This window comes from Ixodes scapularis, unplaced genomic scaffold (genome assembly GCF_016920785.2).
Source record: "Ixodes scapularis isolate PalLabHiFi unplaced genomic scaffold, ASM1692078v2 PGA_scaffold5__190_contigs__length_132052651, whole genome shotgun sequence".
Taxonomy (NCBI): domain Eukaryota; kingdom Metazoa; phylum Arthropoda; class Arachnida; order Ixodida; family Ixodidae; genus Ixodes; species Ixodes scapularis.
Window position 1 is genome coordinate 100317547 of NW_024609880.1, and position 23730 is coordinate 100341276.

General features: G+C 50.8%; 2 protein-coding genes across 2 annotated transcripts in view; both read left to right on the plus strand.

The window, feature by feature from the left end:
• Positions 1 to 14134, plus strand: part of LOC8033933 (nuclear receptor subfamily 2 group E member 1) — a 29218-nt gene extending 15084 nt beyond the window's left edge. Inside the window, exons 4-7 of the mRNA XM_040221072.1 lie at positions 6801 to 7226; positions 8697 to 8925; positions 11406 to 11503; positions 13902 to 14134. Of these exons, the coding sequence (XP_040077006.1) occupies positions 6801 to 7226; positions 8697 to 8925; positions 11406 to 11503; positions 13902 to 14134 (986 nt within the window). The remainder of the gene's footprint in view (positions 1 to 6800; positions 7227 to 8696; positions 8926 to 11405; positions 11504 to 13901) is intronic.
• A 9195-nt stretch (positions 14135 to 23329) lies between these two features.
• LOC8033930 (neprilysin-1-like) lies at positions 23330 to 23728 on the plus strand. Its single transcript, XM_002406807.3, has one exon. The coding sequence runs from the start codon at positions 23330 to 23332 to the stop codon at positions 23726 to 23728; it is 399 nt and encodes a 132-aa protein (XP_002406851.3).
• The last annotated feature ends 2 nt before the right edge of the window (positions 23729 to 23730 follow it).

Genomic DNA, 23730 nt, shown 5'->3' on the forward strand with positions numbered 1-23730 from the left:
CGTACATATTTACTGTTTTAGAAAATTTGGCGTCCAAATTCTATGTTTAGGTAACGAAAATAAGATAGGCGCTGCTTATTTTCGTTTTACGGAACTCAGCGAAGGAGAATGAGGTGTCGTAAAAAACTTAAGGCGGATTTGCCTTGCCGTTTAGAGGCGTTGTTTGGCTAACGACTCGTCGAAGATCTTTGAAATGTAATGCTGGTTCACAGATTTGGGTCGGTTACCGTCCAAGCAACGACCGGAACACCGGAACCACACGATCTACTGAAATTCTCTAATGTGCCCTTAGTTTTGGTCGCTCTGAACGCAACCAACACAGGCCCGAAAGAGCGTCTTCTCGGTGGCTCACGTCGATCAGCTGGCTCTGGTCTGCTCAGTGGAAGAGCACCTCTAGGGCCTTCATTCTACCCAAAATAAAGTCATCTCTCGTTTGGTCTCTCTCTGTCAGCAAGAAGAAAAATGAAACGGATGGAGATGGACAGGACGGTCTTTGCGAGAACTGCCACGTCTTCGCGAACATTGAGCACGTCTTTTGGGACTGCCTGAAAAGCCAAAACGTACGCAAGAACGTCATTGAATCGCTGCCACCGCAAGTCAGACCGAATTATTTGAGGGATTTTTCCAGAGGGGTCGCCCGAACACAGGAATGCCAACTCGTTGGTCGACGACATCAAGTCGGCCGGGCTTATTCAATGCGTTTAGCTCATATCCTTAACCCCTTCCCCTCCCGTGAACAATGACAAAGGTCAAGGGTTGTGGGCATGTCTTCTCCCCTTCCTTCTCTCCTCTTCTTTTCTTCTGACAAATAAAACATTATCTCACTCACTCACTGAACGCAACCAACACAAAAGAAAAAGAAGAAATCAAGGCGTCGTTTGCGCGCTCTGCCCCAGAACTCGCGCCACGTGCAGTCGATTTCTGCCGTCATTCTGTTCCGTGTTTAGTCTCCAGTTCTACCGGCACCCGTTTCGCAAGTTTTCACCCCTTAAAACGGCTCCAACCAACCTTCATGAGCCATACTTCTTCGTCCCGCTTTCTTCCAAGTTCCGATGCCGCCTCGTTCGCCGAGCCTTCTCTCGGCAGCCAGCCTCGATTTTACGCAGGTCAGATGGGCTTCCATCAGCCAGGCATCGGCCAAGCGGGCGTCAGTCAACCAAGCACCCATCTGCTGAACATCGCCCAGCCCGGTTTTACTCCACCTTCCCGTGAATTTCCTGGCTACCAACAACATGGGCAATATTGTCAGGCGCAACCCGGTTATGTGCAACATCTTCCTGGTTTCGCGCAATCCGGTTATGTGCAATATGACTGTGGCCAAACTGGTTATGGTCAACCGGGCTATAGCCAACCTGTCTATGAGCAACCTGTCTACGGACAACCGTTCTACGTACAGCCTAAATACGAGAAGACGGATCATGATCTACCTGATCTTGAGCATCGCTGTCGTCACCACAAACCCAGTTATAAGAGGTCAAATGATAAGCCTTATGGAAACAGCACCAGCAGCGATAGCCTTTACCGCCATAATGACGACAAAAGAGGCCGTCGGAGCTCGTCTCGCCATCGAAGCTCATCTCGCCGTCGCAGCACATCTCCTCGCCGCGGTAGCAGGGCGTCTTCAGAAACCGGACCTAAACAGTCACTCGGCCGCCGCAGCGCAGAACACGATAGGGAGCTACGAGCTCCACCGGTCAATAAGTCGCCGAATCATTCCTTGCCTTCAACCTTACCATCTCCACCACAAACTCAATCGTTCTCACCGCAACCGACAGCAGAAACCTCCCATAAGCCCTCCGAAGGTCGTCGGTCGCCTTCCATAGGGCAGCTGCTGCTGAATCTTGAAAACGAGCACACTTTGAAGACATCGACAGGAGAAACAGAACTGGTATCGGACGTCACCATTCCCTCGGAAAAGCCAGAGAAGCTCAGGATTCGAAAGCACCGACAGGACATCTACGAAGACGAGGACTGTGAGATGTGCTCTCTCAATCCGTGCGTACCCGTCGCCCTCACGGTCACCGTCGTGCTCATGCTTCTTCTCGGCGCGGCCTTCAACTTCCTCCACGTCGTCTCTGACGACTTTCCAGAGGAAGAATCTGCAAGACAATGGCGCAGCTGGACGGTGGACGACTTTGTAGTTCGAGACGCGACATTCGACAGCCTCGTGACGTCACCAATAAGCGGCGACTGCGCAACTGACGCTTGCCTCTGGCAGGGGGATTACTTGTTCAAGAAGTTAGATCGGTCAGTGGACCCGTGTCACGATTTCTACTCTCACGTCTGCTCTGCCGAGTGGTTCAGAGAAAGGAAAGTCCACTACAAGCAGCCTTACGCGTACAGGGCGCGTGCCTCGGTGATGCTCGACTTGTGGCAGTTCCTCCGGGCTCAACCTCTCAACGTTACCGGTTCTTTCGCGAGCCAGGCCGCCCTGCTCGCGCGCAGTTGCGTTGGTGGCGTTCGTCGAGACGGCCCTATGGCCGCTTTTCGCAAGATCTTCATGGACCTTGGGATGCCAGAGTGGCCCTACGAGGAGACACTTCCGAGCGCCGAGGTTCACGACGTCGCCAAAGTTGCCGACAAACTCCTCGGAATAGCCACCCTCGTGAGCACGTCCGCGCGAGAACGACTTACCGACCTCGAGATTGTCATGCACGTTGACTCGCCGCCGATCCTTTTGCGCCGGCACCAGAACACTTTCCCGGACAAGAGCGTCAAGGGGTACACCGAGTTTGTATTCCAAGTTATGTCCCTCTACAGACCTGGCAACTCGACGACCCAAAACCTTGCGCTCGAATTAGTCTTGTTAGAGCAGAAGATGAGCGAGGCGGCTGATCACTCGTCTCGCAGCGTGCCGGTCGTTCACGTGACACGTCAGATAGCCACGTTGACGCCACTGGCCAACTGGAACTGGCAGACCTACTTCAGGTTCTTTCTGCAGGGCAATGCCGGTCGGCATTCCAGTTCCAAACTGGTATTGCTTGACGCCTTCTACTTCGACCGGCTTCCCAACATTCTTGAACACACCTCCTCGAGGACTCTGGTCAACTATATCGGGTACAAGCTTCTCGTACACCTGTCGCCGTTGCTTCCCGAAAGCAAGGCAGCTTTTATGGTCCCGCTCAATCATGATTATCAACCAGTAGAAGGAGTCTCCGATCAACTCCAAGCTTGCCTGTTCCTTCTCGACAGACTGTATCCCTTCGGCATCACGTCTATTGTCTGGACCACGGTTCTCAACCGGTCAACGGCCGTTGAACGCAAGGATCTCGCTAACGATATGAACCGTCTCGAAGACCAGGCGCACTTCGAGATGAAGCAGGTCGTCGCCACGGCTCCTTGGATGTCACAGAAGGAGGCGGACGAAGCAGTACTCAAAGTGGAGCGTGTGCGCGTGTCACTGCTCCCTGACAAGGACGAGCTTGGAGTCCGTTACGAGCCATTCCAACTCCCCGTCTCCGGCGAAGACTCTAAACTGCTCGGTACCTACTACGACCTCCTCCGCTTTTTTCGCGCCCAGTACTGGTCCACCAGCGACCTGACGTACTTCCGCGAACCTCTATCGCCGGTCGTGGACTCCTTTAGACCGGGATTCTCTTACGATCCGGACCACAACGCCGTTGAGGTGTCGCCGGCGACAGTGTACTTCGTGAGCCGCATATCGAGACGCCTCGATCCAACCTCCGTGCCTTTCTTGTTGGACCCTGTACTTAGAGGCATGTTCGCAGCCATCGACATCGACGGCAGCAATATCGACGCCGGTGGAATTCTCCGACGCTGGTGGTCACCCGCGAGCGAACGCAAGTACCTAGAGCGAGCCAAGTGCATCCAGAACAGCTTTGCCTTCGGCGCCATGCGACTCATCAGAGACGGCCTTTCCTCGTCCCTCTCGATGAAGGAGAACGTAATGGACGCTGCCGTGCTGCGGCCGCTGTATAACATCTACCAGCGACTGGTCGAGAGGAGCGAACTTTCGGCAGAGATCCCGGGGCAACCTCGGAACCTCACCTCTCGGCGGTTGTTTTTCGTCAACTGGGCTTCGACGATGTGCGAGCCCAGCCGAGGGCTGTCGCACGCCAAGAAGCAGCTTCGCTACAAGTTGGCCATGCCGGCCAAGCTTCGCGTGAACGTCGCTTTATCGAGGTTCCTGCCGTTTGCGGAGGCCTTCGAATGTCGGCCGGGGTCCCGTATGAATCCGGCTGCGCCGTGCACATTTTGGTGACGGGCATCGTTTTAATCGATATATTTTATTTTATCCGAGATTCGGAAACTATACCTTTTGTAATGGAACGACAAAAAAAAAAAAAAAGAACAATTTTGTTTAACTGCGATACGAATTCGCGCTTAAAACTGCGTTTGTTTCGTAGAGAACAGTCATGTTTCGTGATCTTCGCGGAATAAGGCTTTTTTAACTTTTTTTTTTACGTTTAAAATGATGAAAGGACGACGATCTGATTAACTGCGATACTGGAGGACCAACAAGTTGGGAAAATGTATTCTTTTGGAGCGTCTATAATTTAGCAAGACACAATCATACCCGATGTTTTATGCTTGAACCTTATTTTATTTTATTTTTCTTAAAAAAAATCGTTTTGTGCTCGACGAAAGAAGTCTTATACGGATAACACAAAAAGAGGGTGATGCAAAATGTTTGCTGTCACCATTTTTTTTTGTATATTTATTTATTGTAACATGCGATACCCTTAACGTTGTACTATGCTGCCCTCTGTTAGCTGTAACATGCCGGCGGGACATACGAAAACGTGAATCGAGTCACGCCGAGTGATTGACCAGTCACCATACGCGTGTCACAGCTTACGAATCCCGGTATAGCCCATAATAAACGGTACTTATTTGTTTAAAAATAAAATAATAGGAACGTACGAACAATGCGTCGTTATTAATCGTGATCAAGAACTTCGCATAAGTATATTACAGCATGCAAAACATTGTCGATGTACCCTAGACAATGTAGCGACTCCAATCTGCTCTAGCAAACGAAGCGCGTAAAGGTAAAACTGGCATGCTTGCAATTCTTGCAACTGCACGTGCATTGACTCACAATAAACCCTGACAGTGGTCAAGCTGTCCTGATGATGACTGCTTCATTAGGAATAGGAACTGCAAAACCTTAGGACACAATGAAAGGCGATGACACAAGCACCCTCTAGCAACGGAGCGCCCCGGGCACGCTATTAGCCTTGCGATCGCCATTATTCTCGTTCCATGTAAACTCTTAGGTCGCTAAAACCTAGAGAATTTTAGTAGATCGTTCCGATACCACCGATACTTTCGATAACGATACCCAATAGAGAGTTTTAGTAGATCGTTCCGATACCTCCGATAGCCCCGATAACGATACTATGTATGCGCAAGGGAGGCGGTGGCTGAGTATCGGAATATCGTTATCGGAGTCATGGGAACGATCTACTAAAACTCTCTAATAACAACAGAGAGTTTTAGAAGAAAGTAGAGAGTTTTAGTAGATCGTTCCCATGACTCCGATAACGATATCCCGATACTCCGCCACCGCCTCCCTTGCGCATGCATAGTATCGTTATCGGGGCTATCGGAGGTATCGGAACGATCTACTAAAACTCTCTAATAGAGAGTTTTAGTAGATCGTTCCCATGACTCCAATAACGATATCCCGATACTTCGCCACCGCCTCCCTTGCGCATGCATAGTATCGTTATCGGGGCTATCGGAGGTATCGGAACGATCTACTAAAACTCTCTATTGTTTTCAGGCCACGCTAATCGTAGCGGGAGCTCGCGCTCCCACTTCGATGCATGCTCTGAAGCACGCACTCGTAGCGGTAGCGGGCCTTTGAAAACGATCTACTAAAACCCTCTATTACCGGATGCCTGCGCAAACGCAGCAGCAGAGTATCGGGTCTCGCTATCGGAGTCATCGAAACGACCGACCAAAGCTTTTTATTGTCGACAAACTATTACTGTGCGCCCTTTTTTGTTTGACAACAAACTCCTTGGCGCCACCTGTTGAATAGCCCCGGCACGCTTTCGGTTCACGTATTTTTCCCTAATCCTTTTACTCCTCATTATTTTGTGATAGGGGTGAATTAAGTCTCACAGTGATGTGGCCATTTAGAGAAGATAGCTTGTATATTCGGACTCGCAAATACTGCGAAACCCGCCTTCTAGCTCAAAACCCCAAGTGGTTGGGGGCTATTTGCATACCGGCGCCACCACGTCTCAACTCACGCGAGAAAAAGTGAATACGCCACCTTACAAACATCTGCAGAGCTGACAAAGACCCTTGGCACGAGCGCAAGGCTTTGGAAAGTTTCTCTAAATTTCTCATCTACAGATGAGACCATAGACGCCCATTGGAGCTGACTAGCTTTCGGCTCTCTAAACATATGCACAACACGATTACTTTTTGTTCAGCTACGCTCACGTGCCTGTGCCTTTGTTTTCGCTGGAGACAATTGTGAGATTAATTATAGTAATAGTCTTCAAAATAAATTAGTGATAGTGTAGTAACACTGTAGTTATAGTATAGTCTAGTCATAGTAAAAGTATAGTCAAAGTCATCAATTATCTTGCATTAATATGAACACCTCTTATACAAGTAGACGCTTCGCCCCAGCACCCGCTTGTTGCCTCCCGCAGAGCTTTGGCTTTGCGTGCAGTGAAGCGTTATCAAAAGTAGAACTGCCCAAACGTATGCGGAAAATCTTGCTTGACCCGTCACCTAAAATAGTAATGATTATTGTAGAGCACATCCGGAGGCCGTTACTGCAATCTGCCGTGTCTTGTCCCCTGCCTCCGCGACAGCCGTACAAGAAGAACGAGGCCCGCGCAAGAACAAGAACCGGCCCAAAACCACCACCGAGACATCGAGCACAACGTCGCGGTCCCTTCGGGCATCGTCCACTCCCGCACGGGCGCCATCCAGGGCTCAGCACGCTCTCTTGGGCTCGATGGCAACGACGGTACCAACGGCGCCACCCACTTTCTCGCTGGCTGTTCCGTCAACGGCGTCTGCGACAGAGCCCTGCTCGATCGGACCGGGATCGTCGATGAACGCTCAAACGTTTCCGAGACCTCCATTCTACCCACCGCCACCACTGCCGCACCTGGTCGCCGCCGGACAGTCCATGTTCGCCTCCGCTAGGTTCCTGGCCGGACTGGAGCTCAGCTGCACCACCAGCAGCGCCTTCAGACGGGTCGTGCCGCACAAGGTCTTCGCGGAAACGGAGGGTATGTATACAATCTTTGTGTGTTTTGTGTACTTGCTTAGACAGTGCGAAGTTAGTCAGGCCCAGTGGGCGTCTGGTGTTTCCGCCCCTGGTGGAAAACTTAGCCAGTGCACGACCAGTGCTAGCCTGGGGTCTAACGTGCGTCAGGCAGTTGTGACACACGACCGCACGCCGGTACTATATGCTCACCCGTGATCGAGAGGGAACGGGGTGGGGATTGAACCAACTGCAAGATCCCTGGTTTCTGCGGTTCTGGGGCAGAAAAGAAACAGATGGGTGATTCCTATCCTCATGTTTTCGCTATAGACCTTTTTACTGTTTACAAACATGAATTCCGCTGCTTTCGTCCCGAGGGACTTCCGGAAGCTCCGTCTTGGCAAGCTCGTCGAGTTTGCTTATGTCGCCAACGCTAAAAAGCATAAATGTTACACGGACAACAAAGTTGGAGACGTAGCGAGGTCCTTCGGCTGTACGATTTAAAGTCTTGGAAGAGACAAGTTGGTTTACAAGAAAATTATAAAAATTTTAATAGATCTCGCATTTCTTGGTTTTTTCTGGCGTTCACCTGGGAAATTGGTGGGTAAATGTTTCATCGACGTTTCAAGCAGCGGTGTTAAGGTGGGCTTTGTTCAATCTTTGTATGAACCAGAAGTTCGCTGGAATGTCAATGACTGGAGCACCGCCTGGTAGCGTTTGCAAAGGAAAGGGCCTATAGTCAGTGACAGGTTAAGGACGGGAACGCCAATCAAAAGGCAACGCTCAGGAAACGCGGGATGTCGATGCAGCCAGGTGCGCACCGTCGTTGCTTGAGGCCGGTAGAAACATATGCACGTGAGCGCATTTGGCGGGTAAACAAATGACGCAAGGAGCAGATGAACTTGTACGACCAAAAACGTCGCTGCGGTCGGCTTTCGCGATTGACCAAACGCTCACAATGACGTCTTTACTTGGATTAATTTTGCATTCATCGACGAAAATAAGAACCTGACAGTCAAATTAGATGGTGTCAGTTTAAGAACGCGACGACTCCAAACTTACATTGTACTTGCGCAACGGATGACAAGCAGACAGGAATACAACTCGTGACGACACGGCAGATCCAGCAAATCATCGTTGTGACGTCACGAACCACCAAAACATGTCGGCGCTAATCAATTGTTGGGTTCCTTTGTTGGCCGCATGCTCGAATCGAGATGACTCCAACCGTTCCCCCAGATGGCCACTGAGCAGTCTCAACCTGGAGCTCTAAGATGGACACTCGGCAAGAAAGTCGAGAAAATCGCCAACCGCCGTGATTTGCCAGCGCTGGGCAATCGCGGCGGTTGGAGATTTTTTCGACTTTCTTGCCAAGTATCCCCCCCCCCCCGCCGCGATTGCCGAGTGTCCCCGCCGCGATTGCCCAGCGCTGGCCAATCACGGCGGCCCAGTTTCATACATTAAAGCCCCTGTCCTGGTGCCACGCTGGTTCCAGGCCTTGTGCTGCAACGCAAGGAAGAGTTACTGGGCGACATGGCCGCCCAAGTGCTCCTGGTGGCCCTGCGGAGAGCCCGAGCCAACGAGCTGTTTCGTACCCTGCCTGCGACAGACCAGGTCGCCATCTTGGACGAGGCCTGGGGCGAGCTCTTCCTCCTCCAAGCCGCTCACTGGCCCGTCGATTTGCTCGCACTGCTCAAGAACCTCACCACCGCCCTCAAGGTAACGTCGTGGGAAGACGGCCCCCCCTATATAACAAGACCGTGGTGCTGAGGTATCTACATCACTTACTGGGGGTCAGCGGGTGCCACTAAAGTACATGAATCCTGGGAAAGTAGTGCCAAGCTCCCCGTATGGTCGCCATTTTGGTTCATGGAATGAACAGTGTCTTCTTGACCTCGCCATTCTGGGTGAGCCAAACTAAATCCCGGGTGACAGGTTGCTTCACAAAGAAATTTCTTGAATACTGAGATTTTATTATCCACAAACCAGCAAAACAAGCGCCCATTTTTGCACCACCACCACATGCGGGTCGGTGCTTGGCGGCATTAAAAAATAATTCCCCTGACTTCAGATCCGCAAGAAATACAATGCCATTGTAATACCCCAGTTACCCTAGCACCGACGCTGGTAGGTGACGTAAAGAAATCTATCACCCTACCTCGTTCTGCTTTAAAGGGGCCTTGTAACGATTTTTATACTTTCGCTAAATACTACTCAGAATCACTTCCCAACGTTAATAACCTAATGAGCTTGCTTTAGTTTTTATTTCTAAGCAATGGCAGCCGGCAAATAAATTCGAGAAATATGAGAATCGTTCATTCCCTCAACTCGCAGCCAGAGCAAGCGGCAACGTGGCCTAGTGCCTATCCTATGCCGCCAACGTTAATCATAGACACGCGCTGGGGTCGGCAAAGTAGGAAACGCTTGCTGAGCTCCAGGCATTGTAAGAGTTCGGCTATTTTCATCACCGGAGTGGTTAGACACGAGCAAATACCCGAGTATCCACCGAGGCATTGATTGTATATGAGCCGAAGTCAAGTGCTCACGTCAGTGATTTCCTGGCACACCCCCGCTTTAAAGGGGTCATGAAACGATATTGGGAATGTTCATGACTGCAGAGCCGTACTGGTCCTAGTCTTGCCCAAGTATACTCGCACGGACCGCCACTGATTCATAAGCTTTTTGGACGTGGTGAAATTGCGAGGATTAAAGGGAACTATTTCTTGCAGTCTTGCCTTCGCAAAGCTTGATGACATTATCGGCTCGTAACAATCAATGCCTCGGCGGCCACTCGACTAGAGGCTCGTGTCCAACCACCGCGGTGATGAGAATTGTTGAACTCTTACAATGCCTGGAGCTCGGCGCGCATTTTTTCCTTTGCCGACCCCAGCGCGTGGTTATGATTAACGTTGGCGGCGTAGGATAGGCACTAGCCCACATGGCCGCTTGCTCTGGCTCCGAGTTGATGGGATAAACGACGCTCATATTTCTCGAATGTTTTGGGTACGATTGTTATTGGTTAGACAGAAAAACTAAGGGAAGTTTATTTAGCTATTAACGTTAGGGAGTGATTCTAAATGTATTTAGCGAAAATAGAAAAAAATCGTTTCAATACCCCTCTAAGTCAAGACGCAGCCGACATTACGGGCCGCTGGGACCGATCAGACAGCATCCAGAGCGCGTGGTGTTCGTCATGTTTTGTGCGTGTTCTATTATCGCTGGACCAGTCATAGACGGACAAGGCCCAGTGAATTGAGCCTTTGACGCCGCTTGCATGTTGGTCCCATGAGCTATAGGTGCTTGTTATCTAGGAGTTGGTGAAGATGGGCAAAGACAACCAAAGGGCATCAGATTGAGCTAATAAGAGTGAGAAAATGATTAAAATAAGTACGGTCTCTAGATTCCCCCCCTCCCCTCCCCCCATTTTCCGCTCAATGAAAGGAGAAACTGTCCGCTGTCTACTGTGAATAACTCACGCCGCTTCTAAGCGCGTGCTTGGTGAGGCAAATAATGGGTTTCAAGTTTCAACAAATATAAAATACCATATTAAATCAATGAGAGGAGCTCAACTTCGACAGTGGCTTGGGAAGTTCCTCAGCCCTACTCGTACGCGTAAGTTTACGAGCTCTTGGTGGCCTTTTTGGAAGGAGTGAAGAGTGCGCGTGCGCAACTTTGATTCGTGTTATGATGCTTGAACGGACTTCCTTCTCTGGCAAAAGCTTTGACTTCGTTGCCACAGAACGAACGCTAAAGATGCCAAAGGCAGAAATGGGGTCTATCTAGTGGTTTGCTTACGTTTTCTTACGTTACGCTATGGGTTACCGGAACAGTCGTGATTCGAATGTCGCGTGTAAAGCCACTTCTTGAAATGGTCGTCCCGCTTCATACGAAGCACGGTTTTTCCGGTGATCCTCGATGTAAGCGGACGTGAACCCCCGTATGCTGCCAAAGCCAATGGCGCGAGCGCGTATAGAGCGATCGCGTACCAACCATCTGATTTGCGTGAGGGCACGTGAAAATGAATTGCCATATCACGCGCAATATCAAGCAACGCGCTCGCGCGAGCAGCTTCGACAGCGTTGTACTCGTGCGATAAGTTTTGTATAGTGCGGGAGATGCGTAAAATGGACTGTCAGCCCAGCCCTGTGACCGGTCTGCACGTCTTTCCGTCGTTTACGCCGTTCTAGTCGGAGCTCCAGAGCAGCCTGCGACAAGTGCAACAGGCTATTGCGCAGTGCCAGGAGCTTGCGTTGGATCCCGTCGAGAGGACGCTATTGGAGACCATTCTACTGTGCAGGAAAGGTAAGTAAACACGCTATGAGACAAAAATAAATACAGGGTTATAACTCTCGCAGAAACGTCCTGTGAAGTGCATATTAGGTAATTCGTAAATTTGACGGATAATGTCAAGTCTGCCAAGACATACTTGTTGTCTCTGAACTTAGTACGCTGTAAAAATTTGCACATGGTGTTCGGAAAAAGAGTTGAAATAAATGCCAAAAGAGAAGGAAAAGCATTCTTCCATCTCACAAACGTCTGCAGTGTTAAACCTGCGGCGGCGAGCGCGTGACTTCAGAACGTATGCTTTCTATGCACAAGTTCTAGTACAAACAAAACATTCTCCGAGTTAGATTCACGGCACGTGCCCCTGCCTTTGTCTTCACCGTATGCATTCCAGAAAAGGTCTTTTGGCCGTTACCATTTTGTAAAGATTGGATTTCGCACACCAACAGATAAACATGCATGCAGTGCTGGTGTCATAGTCTTGTTTTCTATTAGGTTCTTGCTGGTCTCAAGGGCAACTCCGATCCATATTTTCGAATTTGAGATTACGACTGTTTTTAGCTCAGGCGGTGTTTTTAAATTACACGGTATATATTTTTTTTTTCTCAATATTGTGTGTAGTTTTTTTATATACCACGGCTCACTTTTTGGTTTCGGGCGTCTACGGCAAAACCGAAACTATCTGCTAGAGGGATGGCAACACTGATCATCAGCCGCAGGGCCGCGACGTGACGTCTCCGTAGTGCTGCGGTACGCGGTACAACGTGCGGAATCAACCGCAGCTCCACCCAACGTTACGAGATTACCTCAGTTGTGGAACTCCACAACAATTAAAAGTCAATTTTATCTTAGTGAATAAACGCCATTTGAGCCTCGAAGTTTGTCAAAAAAATAATAGAAGCAACTCATAGAATATATATTATGCGCCGATTATTTAAAAAAGAAATCGGCGTAATCCTAAGACTAATCATAACTTGTCGTAGAAGAATCCTGCGTATGCTGCGCGCCGTCTTCTCTAGCGGTATAGTGACCGCGCATATTTCGGTAGACACCGAGAACAAGTATCATAGTCCCGTTCGCGACTAACCCAAAGTTGCAACGTCATCCTCGCTATCCTTTTGGCATTGCACGATCCACAAAGTCATCTGTCCCAGAAGCACGATTCTCACTGAGCCTGATCAAAAACTAAAACAAAACAAAAGAAGGTTTCATGCATATGCCACTGCGTGTCGTCCTTTATATATATATATATATATATATATATATATATATATATATATATATATATATATATATATATATATATATATATATATATATATATATATATATATATATATATATATATAAACGAAATTGTGCAGATGAATGAACCGTACTTAATCCAATGAATTAAAGAATCCAAGTTTCCAGGAACCCGCCGAAAGCCAAAAATTGGCGGAGCCAGGATTTGAACATCCTGGCTCCGCCAATTTTTGGCTTTCGGCGGGTTCCTGGAAACTTGGATTCTTTAATTCATTGGATTAAGTACGGTTCATTCATCTGCACAATTTCGTTTATATCCTCCTCGGAGACCACGTACGATGGTGTGAAGTGCCCGTGTTGTATATATATATATATATATATAAATTATGCAGAGCGCAAGTTCGTCTGCCTCTTGCGCTGGGGTTGCGGTGACGCCAGAAGGCCGAGCTCTGATTTGCTCAATCGGAGCCAATCAGAGCTCGGCGTTTTGACGTCACCAAAAACTTTCGTGCAACAAGCAGACGAACTTGCTCTCCGCATAGTAGCTGACAGGGTGAGAAAGGCGGGGCGTCTTTTTCAGACGCCCAACCTCCAGCACGCCCTGGCTGCCTTCTGCCGTGCTTTGGCTACTTTACGCTTCAGGTTCAGGAGACGGCGAAGCATTAGCGGAAATAGAAAGCCGTTGTCGGAGACGGGACTACCGAAACGCCTTTCAGCCGTTCTCATCTTGCCAATAATTATAGGTGGCGTAAGTTGACGCACAATTCAAAGGGTTTAGCCGCGTGCATCCATTCATCCATTCCTTCCGTTTATCTCGCAGGAACGATCGCAGTGTCGTGCTTGAAAAGGGGTCACCCGGCAGCTTCACAGTGGTGGTCGACGTTTACTAAGATACTTGGCACGTCGCTCACGAAACGTCCTAAGCCGGGACACTGCTCACACATCATACAAAGGACAGTCTGCAAACACAAGAAGCCGCAATATCCGTGGTTCGAGTGCCGCGTGCCAAGCTTTCTCTTTGAACTCATTGTTATGCGGCATTCGAAGCACGGATATCGCGGTGACTTGCGTTCGAATATGTACGCAGATTGTCTTTTGAGACTTATCCTTAAACACCCTCGTGTTGTTGCAATTATAATGTAAAAAAAAAATTTTACATTTTACATTCCAGATTGCAGGCGAGACCTGTCCGCATCGGTGCAAGTGGAGGCACTCCTGGAGCAGTCCCAGCTTGCACTGAACCAGTACATGGCACAGGCACGGCCCCACAGCCCGGCCAAGTTCGGCAAGACACTTCTGGTTCTGCCCGTGCTCCGCGCTGTGCCGCAGGCCTGTCTTCAGGAACTCTTCCTGCGTCGCACGCTGGCTACGTTTCCGCTTCGTCATTTCCTCGGCTGCGCCTGACCGCTGTGTGTGCCCCTACACTCGTGTTGCATAAACCCATACACAAAGCAAGGAGGCGGACCTGTCTTTAAGCCGCAGTCACCCTGCTTAATACATCGTACAAAAGACAGTCCGAGGCATGTTTGTTCCTTGTATGGCGGTCACATCGCACAGACAAACACTGTCTGCAGACATATTCTAACCATACGTATGTATAAAGCAAACATGCTTCGAGCACCTTTAAGGCCGCAGATAATTTTGTCACCATGTCTGCAGGGAACAGTCTCTTGTATGACGCATGAGCAGCCTGATGTTCAGCTTTTTTACTTCAGCGGTCGCGTCAAAATGGTTTAGGAGATCGGGGAGGGGGATTGTTCTCCCCTTCCTCCGAATATTTTGCGAGGAATTTCTGAAATGTTCGGATAAAACCTTTTGGGGCCGAATTCCCCCCTCGCCCCTCCCCCTGCCCCCCCCCCCCCCCCCCCCCCCCCTTGTAGACCGACACCGCTGGCTTGGAACTGTGCTTGCAAGGTTGAAGTCCCCATTTCCTATATTCCATTGTGTCAGAACCTCTCCATGTTGGTGTGGTGTCTGGAGGACCGGAATTGAACGAGCCCACACAAGCGGGGCTCACACGAGTCTGGAGAAGGAAGAAGAAGGTTGCGGCGAGCGGACGCATGCTCATTAAGGCTCCGCGAAAAACCGATGTTTCGTGCTGACATTCTTGATTTCCGAGCGAGAAGAAGTCTTGGATAGACAGCGTTAGTGACCCAGTTCACGTGGATACCTTCCTCAAGCTGGTGAGCGGAATATTTTGATTTTAGAGGCATTTTGTTTTGAACCCACGAGGAACCTCGCTAAGCCTCGTTGGGCCTTGCTCGACTAGGGCGATGAGCCGAGTTCGCTCGGTGCGGCCGCCCTACTGGCCCTAACCAGCTAAGCGTCACCACGTGGAACCGCCGCGGCGGCGGTGGAAAACGCAAGATGGAAGTAATATCGACGGAAGCTCTCGTGCTCAGCCCCAGGACCGGATACGATCCGGACAAGGTGGCTTTTGACTCCATAAATCCAGCAGCGCGGCCCCTTTATACGGATGGAATTCAGAAAACCGCCTCGGAGGAGCAAGTAGGCACGCTACCCGGCAATAGCTGGGTACAAGTTCTGCATAGAAAGAAGACCCAGAAGAAAGAAGTCCATGACCAGCGGAAGGAAGACCGAGGACCTACCGGTAGAGCAACGGAGGTCAAGAAGAAAGAGACGAAGAGACCGTTTCGGCTTCCCAGCCTCAAGGAATTCAAGCACAAGATCATTGTGAAGCCACGGAAGACGGCGGTCGACTTGAAAAGCTGCCGGGACCAGATCGGCGAAGCGGTGCAGAACTCACTCCCGAGGTGTCTTGCGGAGAATTCAATCGTCCGGTTGCTAGAAGAGCAAAACACCATTATGATCTGCACGGACATATGGGACGAAGCCGAAGCGTTGGCGAAGCTTAGAAGTTTGATATTCCCGTCCGGACAACTCGACGTTGAGGCCTACCACGTCTCCCCGAGGGAAGAGGCATGCCGTGGCGTCATTCATGGGGTTCGGCCGGAGCTGTCCAATGCACAGATCAGAGAGAAAATCAGGGCCCCAGGACACGAAATACTCGACGCTAGGAGGCTCGGAAGGTCCAAATCGGCGCTCATCACTTTCGCCGGGACCAAAGTTCCGTTCACGGTCACTTTCAACTGGCTGGAAACGCCCTGCTTTCTATACAAGAAGACAAAGGCAGCCTGCCTTAACTGCGGAGAGGCCGGCCATCGGACGGATGTGTGCAGCAAACCGACGGGTTACGCGTGTGCGATGTGCGGGGCCCCGCAAGCGATGGAGGGACACCCATGTGTCCCGAAGTGCGCACTGTGCGGAGGGGCGCACAAAACATACGACAGTCACTGTCCTGAGAAGTTTTTCAAGGAGAAGAGACAAATTGAGAGAACCGGACGGAGCCGCTCGAGGCACCGCAACGGAGAACAGCAGGTGCGCTGGCTGTCGAAGGAGCGGAGTGGCTCAAGGCCGCGTGCTCGCTCTCGCAGCAGATCAGCAAGCTGCAAGAGAAACTCGTCACGCCCGGCGCCTCTTTCCGAAAAGAAAAGGAAGAGGAAAAGTCGTAAAGGCGGGAAGAAGCAAAATTGGAATCAAAGATCTATGTCGCGGGACGGGAAGAACTTGGACCTGGGGGACCAGGAGAAATGGCCCGAGCTGCAGAAAAATGATAACCATATCAATGTGACCAAGAATAACCCGCCACCGAGGTCAAGCGGGAGTAGCCAGCATACACAAGTCCTCAGGCAGGATGCCCCGAGTAAAGGAGTGGAAGATGTGGAAATGAAGAGCATTTGCTCTGGGACCCCCGGGATCACTACGGACCAATTTCGAGAAATCGTGGAGGCTGCGGTGAAACAGGCGGTGCAGTCTGCCACGCAGCTTTTAATGGAAAAAATCACGCAGCTTTCCAACAAAGTGGTAGCGTTGGAGCGAAACCGGGAGTCCATGCTCAAGCAACTTGGGTCAAGCGGGAAAAAATCGACATTCTTGGAACGAAAAAGAAGTTCCCTGCTCCAAGAGCTAGGGGCGAAGAGAAGATCGCCGACTGATGCACGACGTGAAGTGGAATCAGTAGAAGACACGAATAACCATGTGTCGTCTAAAACAATCATATCTGAAAATATGGCAATGGAACTGCAGGGGGATAGGTCGGAAGCAGGCCAGTCTCAGCCTTCGGTTGTCGCTTGAAACCGATCCCCCTGCGGTAATACTTCTGCAGGAACCTGGAAAGAAGCCCGTAAAGATTAAGGACTACCGGACGGTCGGCGGAACCCAATACTTCTCGACCCTCGTCCACAGGACATTCGCGGCCACGGAGAGGCACCTGGACGGGGGCGGAGTGGAGTGTGGGTATGTGGTGATCGTCCCGGTGAAGAAGAGGGACCGGGGTGTCCACATAGTGAATCTGTACGGGAACCCCAAGCTTCACAAGGTTGACTACAGAACTCTCCTGGGAAACGCGGTGAGGGCGGCCGGCAAGGAACCTCTCGTCATCGCGGGGGACTTTAATGCCCCGCACCCGGGATGGGGTTACAAATACGTCACGCCGAAAGGACGCAAACTTTTCGAAGGAATCAACCAGGAACGCCTCACGCTCCTCACGGAACCTGACCAGCCTACCAGGACGGGGACTAGCACGTGCAGAGATACGTGCCCGGACCTCACGCTGGTGAAGAACGTGGGGAGCGCCGACTGGAAGAACCTGGCAGAACAACTTGGAAGCGACCACTGTATCCTTGAAACGACACTAAGAGAGGCAGGATACAAGAGAAAAACTGGAACCGCAAAGATCACGGACTGGGACAAATGGAGGAAGAAAAGAGAAAAGACAGAAGTGCACCTGGCGGACATTGAGGAGTGGGCTGCGGACGTGACCACGAGCCTGCGCCCTTTTGTCACGGAGGTTGAGCTTTCGGAGAAGACCCCGGCTGTGGATGCAAGACTCCTCCACCTTTGGGAGGCCCGGCGTGGTCTGACCAAGAGGTGGAAACGTCAGCGACACAACAAGAAGATTCGTACTAAGATCCAAGAACTAACTAAGGACGCGGAGGACCATGCGGTCGACCTCGCTAGGAACAACTGGTATGGGATTTGTGACTCTATACGCGGCAGCCTCGGTACGGCACGGTCCTGGCGTCTCCTTAGGGCACTCATAGATCCAACTAAGACTAAGTCGGTTACGGACAGTAGAATAGCTGAACTCATATACGAGTTACCCAACGATACAGAGCAAATCATGGACCAACTCGCGCGCAGATATTTGTGTCTTGAACGCGCGGAGGAAACTCTGGAATATCTAGGACGCGAAAACTCCGAACTGGATAGGCCGGTATCGGTGGCAGAATTCGAGTACGAGCTCGGGGCCATGAAAAAGGGCACCGCGCCGGGGCCCGACACCATCACGGCAAAACTCCTTTATAACTTGGAAGAAGGCGAACTCGGGAAGCTAGTTAATCATTTTAACGAGCACTACTGGGCTAGGGGGGTGACGCCAGCTTGCTGGAAAACCGCTGACATTCGCTTTATTCCCAAGCCCAAAAAGAACTTAAATCTGGAAAATCTTAGACCCATCTCACTTACCTCATGCGTGGGTAAAGCTTTTGAGAGGGTACTAAACACTAGGCTAATGAGGTACTCGGAGAAGGAAAATCTCATGCCCCATACTCAATTTGGGTTTAGACCTCGTACCTCAACACAGGACATCCTCCTGTGGATATACAAAGATCTTTTGGAGAACCCTTCCAGGGGACAAACACGGTGTATTCTCGCTCTTGATTTAAAGGGGGCTTTTGATAACGTTTCGCATGCCAGCGTACTCAGAGGCCTGAACGAGATCCACTGCGGACAGAGAACGTTCGAATACGTACGGAGTTTCTTAACGGACAGGAAGGCTGCTCTAACCTTAGGGAGCATGAAATCCAATAGCTTCGAGCTCGGCTCAAAGGGGACGCCTCAAGGGGCTGTTTTATCTCCGCTTCTTTTCAATCTGGCTCTGCGGGGTTTGCCGGAGGCGCTGGGGGTGGTTCCCGGTGTGGAACACGCCATCTACGCCGACGACATTACCCTGTGGTGTCGGGAGGGAAACGACGCGGAGATTGAAGAAAGACTACAGGCGGCTGCCAAAATTGTAGAAGACTACGCTGAGGAGTGCGGTCTAAAGTGTGCACCGGAGAAGTCCGAATTACTTGTCTTGAGGAACCCTTATGAACGTGTGTCGGAACAGATTGAGGTTTCGGTGAGCGGGAAACGGGTCTCTAAACCCACGGAGATTCGTATCCTCGGCCAGCTCATTCGACAAGGCAGGGGCAACAAGTCGACTATCGATAAACTTGACACCATGACCACCCAGGTCTGTGGCATGATTCGAAGGATAAGAAATCGTAGGAGGGGCATAAAAGAGAAAGAAGCAATGCAACTCGTTCAGGCCTTTATTATCTCCAGAATCACTTACGCCACACCGTACTTGGTCTTGAGTAAAGCGGAACGCCAAAAAATTGATGTTTTGATAAGAAGAGCTTACAAAAGTGCGCTAGGGCTTCCCGAGAGGACAGCGACCGACAAATTACTAAAGTTAGGGGTCCACAACACGATAGATGAGCTTCACGAAGCACATCTCGTGGCTCAGCTGAAGAGGTTGGGGTCCACGAAGAACGGGGCGTGGCTCATGGACAAACTCGGGATGGCGGTTCCAGGAGGAACGCATACGGGTACTGTCCCCGACCACGAGCTGTCAGCAGAAATACGGAAGAAAATAGTGGTGAGTCGTATCCCGAGGAATATGCAACCAGGAAAGGACGACGGCAGAAGAAAGGCCAGATCTGAGGCCCTGTCTAAGACATGGGATCACAGAGAGGGAACGCTATATGTTGACTGTGGCGGCCCAGTAAACGGAGCTGCCACAATCGCAGTGGCTAACGCCCAGGGTCGGGTGTTAAGATTAGCTTCGGTCAGAGTAGAGTCGGCTGGGCAGGCTGAGGAAGCGGCGATTGCGTTGGCGGTTGTTTGCAACCCCAGGGCGACTGTCATCTCTGACTCCCAGAAAGCATGTGGAAATTTCGCTCGCGGGATGGTGTGCGCAGTCGCTGATAGAATACTACGTAAGACGGAAGTGCAGGGGGTGCATCTGATCTGGTCCCCTGGCCACATGGGGAACACTGGGAATGAGGCAGCAAATGCTGCGGCCCGAGGCTGTATTCTCCGGGACTCGTCCCAGTCGGGTGGTCAAGTGGACACGGACCTCTCGTTTAACGAGGCACTCAAAATGAAGAAACTCGACAGGCGCGTATTCCCGAGCCCGTGCGGGGGGCTTGGAAAGGAAGAAGAATGGACTTGGAGAAGGCTCCAGACGGGCACTCTTGTGACCCCCGCCAAGTTGCACCAGTGGTACCCCGACCGGTACACTACGGGAGCCTGCCCCTTCTGTGGTGACCCCTGGGCGGACGTGCATCACATTACTTGGAAGTGTAAGAAGATCCCTGGACTGGCTCCACTGATGGAGCCTTCTACTCAAGAGTGGGAAGCGGGGCTGCAGAGTGAAGTCATCGATGTGCAAAAGCTGCTGGTGACCCGCGCGCTGCATGCCCAAACCGCAATTGGAGCCCTGGAATGAGGGCATACACTCACTCTCTATCTCTTTAACTCCCCCTTCCCTTCCCAATCTTTCCTGTTACGTCCAGTAAAGTTTTCAACAACAACACACGAGTCTGATCGGTTTAATCTTTGGTAAAAAGAGGAAGTAGAAGGGGAAAAGGACAAAAGAAGACGAATTGACCGTTTTAGATGATTAGTTTGTTTTAAGAAAGTAAAAATTAAGAGGAAACAGAATCCCAAGGCATTCCGATTGTTATTCGAGACCGCTCAAACTCATTGTGCGCGTCCGCTTTCTGCAAACAACGTTGGGCGTCTCAGCGGCAAAAAACGCCCACAGACCACGCATATGAAATGAAACCTTGCGATTTGTGCCGCTGCCGGTAGCGATTTTCCCGCGGAACCGCTGCACGTGAAACGCGCATAATCAACAGCGTATTTCTACGGTGTAGTATTTCGTGTTTCTGGAGACTGTTCAGTGCCGGACCAAGCCAATGAAGCCACCGGTATGATGGGCTATGTTTAATTGTTTTTTGATCTGAGCTCGAGTTACACGAGATGAAATAGATATATGCTATTTAGCTGCGTCCTTCAATACCCTAAATGTTTAATTGAAATGCCCGTCATTGCTTTGCCAGCGCAGACAAAAGGAAAGAAGCTGATGGCCCGGTTCTCGCGCCCCCCCCCCCCCCCCCCCCCCCCTCGCGACTGTCCATTCCAAATCTCAACGGCTGCTGACAGATAGCCTCTCTGAATTATTATCCAACTCCAAACTCATAGAGATGAGCGACTACGAATCGTCCACTTCTGTCGGCACCCAGACTACGCCGTCGTCCTCCCCCTACGACCAGCGGTACCGGTCGCACGACCGAGCACGGGGACACCGGCGCCCGACCATGGTTCACGGACCCCGGCTTCCGTTACTCAGGGTTCCTCCTTGCAACTCACTTGTCCCGTACTGGTATCCTCAGCAGATGCCTCTTCAACCTCCATGGAGAGAGCCGCCTCCTACGAAACTGTCCCCGTTACCACCTCTGGTCCGTTCCAGCCGACCGCCTTGGCTGACCAAGTCACCGTCTGTCGGGGAGTTGCTGGTGATGTATTCAGCCGAACAAGCGAACAAGAGAAGTGCAACCCGAAGAACTGTCGTCAAACCAGTTTACCGGAAACAGGAATGGAGGTCACATCGAGAGGTCTACGATGACGACGTGGGATGCCAAGTTCCGTACATTCCCGTCGTGGCCGTTGCAGGTATTTTGGTCGTGTTGTTGTTTAGCGGCGCCATCGTGCTCTACCGTAGCACAACTCGCGTAATTTCGAATCACCACGGTGGTTCATACGTACACCAAGGTAACGCACTCGCGAAGATAAGAAGCAGCACAGACATGATCGGTCGCCTCACGAGGAAATTACCGCAGTATTCCATATGCGAAACAGACTCGTGCTTATGGCAAAGGAAGTACCTGCTCGGGAAGTTGAACTGGTCTATCCAACCCTGCGAGGACTTCTACTCACACGTCTGTTCTGACGAATGGTTTAAGACGAATCAACCTGCCAGCTTCCACTCTTTCGTCTTCAAAGAATCCGCCGCGACGATGTTGTACTTATGGCAGTTTCTGCAGGAGCAACCTGTGAACGTGACTTCGTCTTTCGCAAGTCAGGCCTCTCTGATTATGAGGGGTTGCGTCCATGGATCCAAGGGAGACAAAGAGTGGGCCACTTTTCGCAAGATCTTCCTAGATCTCGGAATTCAAGACTGGCCTTACGTGGAGCCGCACCCATTTGCAGAGGCATATGACATCATCAAGGTGGCAGACAAACTGCTCGGATTGTCAACCTTCGTGAGCACGTCATTGAAACAGAGGTCGTCTGGAGGAGAAATTTCGCTTTATGTGGATTCCCCACCCATTCTGCTTCGCCGATACGAAGCCTTCTATCCGACGAACATGCTCTACAAATACGCTGATTTTGTTTCGAAGACATTGTCTCTCTGGAAGCGAGCTAATTCCAGGACTAGCGCATTAGCACTAGAACTTGTGCAGCTGGAGCAGACGATGAGCGACATAGCCGGCCATTCTGCTCGAAGCGTCCCCATTGTCCACGTGATTCGCGCAATAGTTAGAATGCCCGCATTTCAAAACTGGGACTGGCACGTCTATTTCACATACTTCCTTCGTGGCGACGCCATGAGGCGATCCAGTGGAAAAGTTGTGCTCCTTGATCCCGCCTACTTCGACAAAATTTCTATTGTTCTATCGCATCTCAGTCAAAGGGTACTTATAAACTACGTTGGGTACAAGCTGCTTGTCAACTTGTCACCCCTTCTTCCCGCAAGCAAAGCCAACCTCTTGATGCCGCTGAGCCACCAGTACCACCGTGTAGACCAAGCCTCTGACCGTCTTCAAGCCTGTATGTTCCTCCTGGAAAGACTTTACCCTTTCGGAACCAGGTCCTTGATCTGGACTGCGATGTTGACCAAGTCTACCGCAATCCTTTCGGGGGATCTCGCCCATGACTTGCGCTTCTTCGGAGAACAAGCGCGTTCCGAGATGATGCAGTGCGCTGCTGGAGCTCCGTGGATGTCGCGAGACGAGTTCGAGCTCACCGTCATCAAGATTGAACATATGAAACTTATCCTGACGCCGAGCAATGAAGAGCTTGCTTTACGTTTCGAGCCCTTCGAGCTTGCCACCCCCGCCAGACAGCTCGCAACTTCTGGCGACATATTACAACCTGATACGCCTCATACGCAGCCAGTACTGGTTTGCCAAGAACCTGGAATACTTTTGGGAACCTTTGACTCCGAATGGAAGCTCGTTTATACCTGGCTTTGCGTACGACCCTGTTGAAAACACGGTTAGATTGTCACCGACGACTGTGGCGTTCGTCAGCGCCATCTCGCGCCGCTTGCATTCTACATCGGTGCCCTTCTTGCTGAGTCCCATTCTTCGAGGCATATTTTCGGCCATAGATAGTCGAGGATGCACCGTTGATGCAGCAGGTGATGTCCATAGCTGGTGGACACCTGACACAAAGAAGAAGTTTATGGAAAAAACCGCCTGCATCCAAGACACTTTCGTGGCCGCCGCCAGACAGTATATCAGCAGTAATGTGTCCTCGGACATCTTCAAAGAGGAGAACGTGATGAACGCAGCGGTGCTACGCCCCATGTACAATATTTTCCGAAGATTCGCGCCAGGTGACGGGAAGGTCGAGATTCCGGGACAGACCTCCAAGAAATTGTTTTTCATCAACTGGGCCTCCACTTTGTGCGAGCCTCCACAAAATGGCATGTACCATAAGCAGAGCATTGTCTACAAGCTGGGTATTCCTGGCAAGCTCAGTGTAAACGTGGCGCTCTCACGATTCCCTCCTTTTCTGGATGCCTTCAAGTGTCCCCCAGGGTCCCTCATAAAATCGGCGAAACAGTGCATCTTTTGGTGAAT

What these genes read in the sequence shown, in the direction of transcription:
- LOC8033930 (XM_002406807.3), top strand. Translation starts at nt 23,330, where the DNA reads ATGGAAAAAACCGCCTGCATCCAAGACACTTTCGTGGCCGCCGCCAGA.